Source organism: Nicotiana attenuata, unplaced genomic scaffold (genome assembly GCF_001879085.1).
Source record: "Nicotiana attenuata strain UT unplaced genomic scaffold, NIATTr2, whole genome shotgun sequence".
Classification (NCBI taxonomy): Eukaryota; Viridiplantae; Streptophyta; class Magnoliopsida; order Solanales; family Solanaceae; genus Nicotiana; species Nicotiana attenuata.
In genome coordinates, this window is record NW_017671877.1 from 183,378 (window position 1) to 192,015 (window position 8,638).

General features: G+C 36.0%; 2 protein-coding genes and 1 pseudogene across 2 annotated transcripts; 2 read left to right on the plus strand and 1 right to left on the minus strand.

The window, feature by feature from the left end:
- Positions 1 to 320: 320 nt before the first annotated feature.
- LOC109210677 (ferredoxin, root R-B2-like) lies at positions 321 to 2,836 on the plus strand. Its single transcript, XM_019374129.1, has 2 exons — positions 321 to 433; positions 2,247 to 2,836. The coding sequence occupies exon 2, from the start codon at positions 2,255 to 2,257 to the stop codon at positions 2,705 to 2,707; it is 453 nt and encodes a 150-aa protein (XP_019229674.1). The 5' UTR covers positions 321 to 433; positions 2,247 to 2,254; the 3' UTR covers positions 2,708 to 2,836.
- A 386-nt stretch (positions 2,837 to 3,222) lies between these two features.
- LOC109210678 lies at positions 3,223 to 4,547 on the plus strand (annotated as a pseudogene).
- Positions 4,548 to 5,363: 816 nt separating this feature from the next.
- LOC109210675 (germin-like protein 9-3) lies at positions 5,364 to 5,981 on the minus strand. The gene has a single exon (XM_019374128.1). The coding sequence runs from the start codon at positions 5,979 to 5,981 to the stop codon at positions 5,364 to 5,366; it is 618 nt and encodes a 205-aa protein (XP_019229673.1).
- Positions 5,982 to 8,638: the final 2,657 nt, after the last annotated feature.

Genomic DNA, 8,638 nt, shown 5'->3' on the forward strand with positions numbered 1-8,638 from the left:
TTCTAGGATGCCGTTTCCTGAAGTTTGAGCAAAATTGACTAATATTCAAATACATTATAAAACGTGAATATATTTTAAACAGCTTACTTAAAATGATTACCTGGTGTCATGTCCACAAAAGAAAACATGGTATTTGCGGCCTTGGCTCGTACAATCTTGAAAGGGCAAGGATGTAAATTATGTCACGTGCTGTGCCCCAATTTGATTACGTGATAACGACAGCATTTTTGTTTCTTGCCTTACTTCTTTGCCACTTCAACATTTCAAAGTGAATGAGCTTTGTTTCTGTTTTTGTTTGTTTATTACTACAATACAACTATATATTATACATACAGATATCTAGAACTAGGAAGAAGAGTGTAACCGAACAGAAATTGCAGCTAATCTCTTCATTTTTTGTTGAATTCAGCTCCTCAGTTTATCATCTTCAGAGGTTCATATCTTCTACTTCTTTTAAGTACTGATCAATATTTTGAGTTTTGTCTATGGAATCATTTTCTGTTGTTAAATACTAGCTGTGGTGCAATAATTACATTAACACATATGTATCTCTAAGAAAATAACGATATAACATCTTGAGTGATTACTAATAACCCAGTCTTAAGCATCATATATCTTTCTGAAATACTAACAATCATTTTTTATAATAATATTTTATTATAACGGTGAAGTTTTTTTTTTGGAACTAATTTTCTATGTTATATTATAAAATATATTTTCTATAACAGCACTTTACTTGCTGGAACAAACCTTGCTGAAACAAACGAGGTTGTTATACAAAGATTTGACTCTATTAAATTTAGACTTGACAGGAGAAAAACACTTTTTTGTATTACTTCGAAAGTAGAAAGGGAAGAAGAAATTAGGAAGAGGAACTGTAAAAATTCACTCGCATCCGGTGTTTACAACAAATTATACTGATTTATCATGGTTAAGTCACAAATTAAAGTAAGAATATGGATTAAAAAACTAAAATTTAGTGATAAGAGTGTATATGAAAACATGCGTAATTTATTTATTTAGTTTGTTTGGGGAAAGGTAACTTTAATTGTACATAAAGATCTTGTTTTTCTTTTAAAGAAAATGAAAAAAAGAAGTAAGTGAGCTTATTTATATTCTTTCCTGCACAATTTGATGAGAAGACAGGCCTTTATCTTTGACTGTGTGAAATAGGAGCGGGTGCCTTTTATTTATGAAGGCTAGATAAACTAAAGCGGTCTATGATTGCCGGATTTTTTAGGATTGAACGAATCTCTTGTTCTGAAAATAAGGTCTTGATTTAAAGTGAATCTTGAAATCAAGACAGGAGGTCACGTGAAACTGGTAAAGTTGCTGTCATGTGACCAGGAGGTCACGAGTTCGAGTTGTGAAAATATGCTCTTGCAGAAATGCAGGGTAAGACTGTATACAGTAGACCCTTGTAGTCCGGCCCTTCCCCGGACCCCGTGCATAACAGGAGCTTAGTGCACCTAACTGCCTGAATTCAGAAGACACAGCTGACAGCTAAAACAGTTTCTTCTTGAATTGGTATGAACGGGTAATATGTGTTGTACGTACAGATACACTTTCAGGATTACGATGTGTGCCAAATTTGGCTCAATGCTTGAGCTGAAATTCATTGAAATTGAAATGATGCATGATATAATGCCAGTTTTATTAGGTGAAAACATTCTTAAATCTTGATTAATAATGTTTTATATTAATTTAGCCTATTCATTAAGTTGTTCTATGTGTCAGGATTTTGTCATGATCTAATCTATTAGATTCTCTTTCTTGAAAGGGCGAGAAAAAGACTCCTAAAAAGATCCTTCATATGTCTTATTTTGACATGTATAAATTGAGGATCTCTGCTTCTCACAACAACAATAGCATTCACAATAGTCATTACAGAATATTGCTTAGGGAAGGTTTTTCTTTCAATAGTTATCTATTTCTGAATAGGGTCGTTTATGTCCCTCTACTTTGCTTTACTGTATAAGCCAGTTCCCCGTTATACTTTCAGGCTATAGAAATCTCTACCGTCAGCCAAAGTTCTGCATTTGTCCCCTTTTTGACGAAATGAGACACGTCATCTACCGTCAGCCAAAGTTACATTTGTCCCCTTTTTATATGTAGATCAATTGATCAAACCTCATCATAGTATACTATTTCAGTATAATTCTTTTGTCGATTTATCGTCCACCAAGCTTATATTGTTAGCTTCCACAAGTACCATGTTATTTTGATCCCAACACTATGTATCGCAGGTGCAAACATGTCAACTGTTAACGTTCCTTCGTCTAGCTTGCTCAAAGGTGCATCAATAAAATCCTCTGGTTTCACTAGGTCGCGACGTGCTTTAAGTTCTGTAAAGAGTATTTCCAAAGCATTCGGCATGAAGTCTTTCTCCAATTTCAAAGTTTCAGCAATGACAACGTACAAGGTGAAACTAGTCGGGCCTGATGGTAATGAAAATGAAGTCGAAATCCCTGAAGATCAATACATACTTGATACCGCAGAAAATGCTGGAATGGAATTGCCTTATTCATGTAGGGCTGGTACATGTGGAACATGTGCAGGACAGTTGGTTTCTGGATCAGTAGACCAATCCGAGGGCTCGTTCCTCGACGAAAATCTAACCGAGAAGGGCTACGTATTGACGTGTATCTCGTACCCTAGAGCTGACTGTGTTATTCATACACACAAGCAAGAGGAACTCATGAGTTGAGATATGTTTGTATGTGATCAGTTACTTTTTGATTTTCAGTGAACCTGGAAAAGTGAATAATGCATCGTTCGACTGTTTAATAATTTGAACATATTTATTGGACTTCTTAATACAAATATAGGATTTGAACAAAAGCTACAGGGTTCGGCCCCCGATGAGTATGACAATGAAAGGACCATTTATTTTTTATTCAACAATTAAAACAATGTATGTCTATTCAACTATACTTGTGTGTGTTAATGACAAATTAATTTGTGAAATTATTAAATTTGTATATAGTCGTGATTGAATGCGCTAAAGGTGAGATGTCATATTATATTGTAGATAGAGCAAGTCTTGTATAGTATATCACCCACTTATGAGTGTTCTGATTCTTGCTTGAGAATAATTTAATTTATTATTACAAATTTAATTGTGAATTTAATTTTACAAATAAAAAAATAATTTGATCTCAATGGAATATTATTATATTTTCTAGAACAAAAATATAAATACGAAAAGAAACAATTCCTATTAGAATAGGAAAACCAATTCTATTTGATTCGGAAGAGTTAATTCCTAATTGTTATGGAAAAGTTATGTGGTTGTTACCTACTTGGAGAGGGGCAAGAAGTAGTATTATAAATACCCTTATAGTAAAACCCTTTTGTCCATAATTCGTCAGAAACAAGATTTCATACTCCTTTCTATTTATTCCTATTTTCGTATTATCCTAAACAAATTGTACACTTAAAATAGATCTTTGTTAGAATCTACAGATATAACAATCTACAGATTTCATGGGTGGCAAGTGTTCAAAGAGGCCAAAAACTGGTGAATATCCAGGCTATCACCAGTCACAATATACTCAACCAAGCTACAATTATCCGACTTATCAGGCATATTATGGTGCACCTTCTGCATCAAGGAAATATTCAAAGATCGACAAAGATTGACGATGACTACAACAGCTTAGAACAGGTTACTGATGCGCTTGCACGTGCTGGGCTCGAGTCTTCAAACTTAATTGTTGGGATCGATTTTACCAAGAGCAATGAGTGGACCGGTGCAAGGTCATTCCAGGGGAAAAGTTTGCATCATATCGCGGATAATCAGCAAAATCCATATGAACAAGCAATATCTATAATTGGAAGAACACTATCAAAGTTTGATGAGGATAACTTAATTCCTTGTTTTGGATTTGGTGATGCGTCAACACATGATCAACAAGTCTTCAGTTTCTATCCTGATGAGGAAGTATGTTATGGATTCGAGCAAGTACTGAGTCGATATAGAGAATTAGTTCCTCAATTACGTCTTGCTGGACCAACGTCGTTTGCTCCTATTATTGAAATGGCAATCAGTATTGTAGAGCAGAGTGGTGGCCAATACCATGTTTTATTGATAATAGCAGATGGACAGGTTGGTCAATTAAGTCCTCAAGAGAAGAGAACAGTTGAAGCAATTGTGAAAGCAAGTCAATACGCGTTGTCTATTGTTGTAGTTGGGGTTGGAGATGGGCCATGGGATATGATGAGGGAATTCGATGACAATATACCTGCTCGAGCCTTTGACAATTTCCAGTTTGTTAATTTTACAGAAATCATGTCGAAAAATGCAGACAGGTCCAGGAAAGAAGCAGAGTTTGCATTGGCAGCATTGATGGAAATACCATCTCAGTACAAGGCAACTCTCGAGCTGAACATTCTAGGTGCTCGTCGAGGGCTGGAAATTAACACGATTCCTAGCTTCTTTTGGCACATCAAAACATTCACAAAGCAGTAGTTACGGTGCAAGTGCACCATACATGTTGTGAATAGATTTGTTAGTTTATTTAAATTAATGTCTAAATAGGATTTGTAGTCTGAATTATATAGAAATAAATTTGTAGTCTAAGATCTCCGGTTGTATAAGACTTTACTGAGTCACTTCTCTTGGCAGAAGAGTATTTTGCTGCTATTCAGAAAGACTCCTATTCTTTTACAGTACTATAATATAAAGTTTGACTTCAAGGGCTAACTCTTTCTCAAGTGTCACATTTCAGTTACCATTTTTCTAAAATTTCTCTTGTTTCTTTTTGGCTCTAGGATCATAGAGCCACATTTTTTTAGTCGAAGGTCTATCGGAGACAACCTCTCTGCCCTCCCAAGGTAGAGGTAAGGTTTCGTACACACTACCCTCCCCAACGGATTTGTTGTTGTTGTTGTTTTGAAACGTAGAGCCACAAAGAAGCAAGACTCTGAGGAATCTTATAAGAAGGAAACTGTAAACTGACATAATAAATGAAAAATTTCTGCATCTCCCTAAGCGTTTAAGACTGGTTTTTGTGCTGGTTTGGCAGAACCCAGTAACTTTAGTCCAAATCTTAAGAAGTTCATTAAATATGTATAAATTATTACAATTTAGAACCTAATAACTTAAAAGGGCTAGACTCTTAAACTCATAAAATTCAAATCCTGGCTCCGCCTTTGTGTGTCTCGTCGGTGCATAAATCATGTCTACAACTTTATATATTTGGCACAATCTTCATTTAATAGTCTTTATGCAATTTTATATAGTAAACAACCTCAAGTTATTGACATTTTTCATCAAGTACATAGCATAAGTACTAGAAGTACTAGATCATGGATCCAGCACTTGATACTATATGTCTTTAGGTAGTGAGTAAGGCCTAAATTCAGGGTTTGGGAAATCCTGCTTTAATCTTCTCAATGGTGCCAACATCGGTTTTCAACGACTTGGAAAGTACGATATCATTAATATCAGTGCCAAAAATAGACAATGGCAATGAAACAGTGCCAACAGTCGCGCTACCAAATGCAGAGATGGCCACGGCTTGTTTATAATGGTTCCGGTTATACTGATAGTGAACTAGTCCTTTAGGGAAAATAAACATGTCTCCGGCTCTGAGCTTCTGTTTATACAAAACGTTCTTTGTGTCGATAAATCCAACTTCTAAAACACCTTTTACGAGGAACAAGAGTTCAGATGCGCGAGGGTGTGTGTGAGGCGGGTTAACAGCACCTGGAGGAAATTGTAACATGGCAAGTGACACACTTTGGCCATTTAGAGCTGGGAATTCTGCTAAACTAGCTTTTGTCACAGCAAAGGTTGTTTGAACTTTGTGAACGATCCCGCGCATGCCAGTATAAGTGAAGAAGTCTCCACATGCTGATGTTTGATTTTCTAGGAGAATGAAGTCTGAAAGTATGTCAGGATCACTTGCATTTGCAATTCTTGAAATGCCAACGACAAAGAGTGAAATGAGTAACAAGAAGTACTTAGTGAAGTCCATGGCACAGTTGAATCAACAGAATATATTGTCATAACAAATGTTGTTGAATTTATACATCTGTTGCACAGAAGCCAAACAAAATTCATATTTGCTGGCTGTTTGATATCACAATGGCTGCTATTCGTTCGTTCTTCCTTGGATTTGATGAAAACAAGAGCTAATAGCTAAGAAGGCGACGGATACTATGCTATGAAAGACAAAACAATCAATTTTTAAAGCAAAAACAAACGTGAATTTCATTTGTTATCCTTTGTTTTATAATGGTCTGAAGAGATGAAAGTGACAACTGCACTTATATGTAGGTCGATTGACCAAATCATAATAATTTATTATGCCTAGTTTAGTATATTTTTCTTTATCATCTGACTTATCATCGATCAAGATTTGTAAGGTTAGCTTCTGCATGATGCCTTGTTATTTCGATCCCAGTAACTATGAGGTCAAAGGAACGGAGAGTAGTCTACAAGACGATTGCTTTAAAGACGGGATGAAATCTTTCTTTCTTATCCTAAGCTGTGAAATCAACCCTCTGTGTTCTCAACCTTTACAATCAGAGTTAATTTGTTCTTAGGTTTAGTTAAAGCTAGAGTTGTTTCTGCAATATAAATTGACATCACAGCAAATTGCTGATATCAAGTTACACTAGAGGATATTGGGAATAAAAAAATAATATCCCGCCCAGCAATAATGTCCACGATAAAATAACAATAACACAAGAGAGTAACAGCGACACCAAATATGTTAACGGGATAAAATACAATACCCCAGCGGAGCAATATTATCACTATAATATTACAACTTAGTAGTGTCAAGAGACTACTACAACTTCGAAAGAAATAACACTCTTTATTTTAAACACATCACTACAATATTACTCTCACTCACTATTTATCTCACAGATTACAATCTGTGGATTACTCTCTCTATGCTCTATTGCGCTCTCTCTGATTTTTGGTGTGTCTAAACAAGAAGAATTGAGCTCCTATTTATAGGAGGAATTGCCAAAGTTTCAGCCAATCAAAAACTTGATTTATTGCAAGTTGCCAACGTCCAAAACTTGTTATGGTTTCAACCTTGTTGCAACTTGATTTTTTTGTTTCAGCCATTATTGCAACAAGTTGCCATTGCAACTTGTTGTTATCTACTTCTTTTTTGAATAGCTTTTAATTTTGATTGGCCCCACAAATCTCTCCCTTAATTTTGATTTTTCTTCTTCATTTCAAGCCTTGATCTCAATATATGGAAATCTTCAAACTTGAGAGGTTTGGTAAAAATATCCGCAACTTGATCATGTGACTTCACATACTTGAGCTCGACTTCCTTCTTGGCAATGCATTCTCTGATAAAGTGATACCTTGTATCTATATGCTTGCTTCGATCATGATACACTGGATTTTTAGCAAGTGCCTGTGCGGATTTGTTGTCAATACAAATCTCCGTAGCTTCAATTTGTGGTAAATTGAGCTCCTTCAACAGTCTTCTCAGCCAAATAGCATGACATGTACAGGATGTTGCTGCTATATATTCAGCCTCACAAGTCAAGAGAGTAACAATGGATTGTTTCTTTGAACTCCAAGAAATAACAGAATCACCCAAGAAAAATACAAATCCAGTTGTACTTTTTCTATCATCAATATCACCCGCATAATCACTATCACAAAATCCCATAAGACTGAAATCACTAGAAGAAGAATAAAATAGCCCAAAGTCAATCGTACCTTTTAGGTAGCGAAGAATTCTTCTAGTGACTTTGATAAAATGCTAAATTGTATAGTTTGGTCTACGTTTGGGCTCTAACTTAAGGATGTTTTACTATTGTAAGTGTATAAATAATGCAAAAATTGGCTCTAATGGTGACTTTTATGTTTCACAGGAGTTCAATAATTAAATGAAGGCTTATGATGGTAATCCAGGCGGAAATTGGAATGAAGGGACGAAAATTGGAGCAAAGCACCAAACCAGTGGAAAACCCCACTAGCGCGGGCATTAGCGCGGCCTTAGCGCGCCCGCGCTAGTCCAGCAGTCCAAAACAGAAGGAAACCTCACTAGCGCGGCCTTAGCGCGCCCGCGCTAGTCCAGTGGTGGAAAAAGACTTTTAAAAAGGGCAATTTCGGAAGTCCAAGGGAATCCACACAAACTATAAAAGGTTCAACAAGCCTAATAGAAAGGAGTTCGAGTTTTTGGAGAAGAAGCAAGGGAGGCAAGGAGGCAACTTGGAAAAACAATTTTTATTCTCCCTATTTTATTCTTCTATCGATGACTATGAATTCTTTTGTAGTTTTTATCGTTGTCATGAATAGCTAAATACTTTAATCTAAGGTTTTGGTGAAACCCGTTGGGGATGACTTGGTTGTTAAATTAATGTAGTTGTGAATTGGTTTTAATCTCTTGTTCATCTATGTTTTGATTGTGGTTAATTGAAAGGGCCCTCAATTATCCGTCCCTATTTAGTACGTATCTGCCTGAGAGAGAGTGCATATTTAGGTAGCTGTTTGAACAACATCACTCCCGGAGTATAGACGAGAGTCATAACCGAGGGTTTAGAGGTTGGTTTAGAGATAACGATACCTCGGGTGCAATCTAAGTGAACTGTATTGAGAATCTAGCTAGCGTAGCTTGAGAGAGTGCGTCGAATAAATTATCATAATTGCTTGAGA

Coding starts and splice junctions, on each gene's coding strand:
- LOC109210677 (XM_019374129.1), top strand. CDS start 2,255: ATGTCAACTGTTAACGTTCCTTCGTCTAGCTTGCTCAAAGGTGCATCA.
- LOC109210675 (XM_019374128.1), bottom strand. CDS start 5,981: ATGGACTTCACTAAGTACTTCTTGTTACTCATTTCACTCTTTGTCGTT.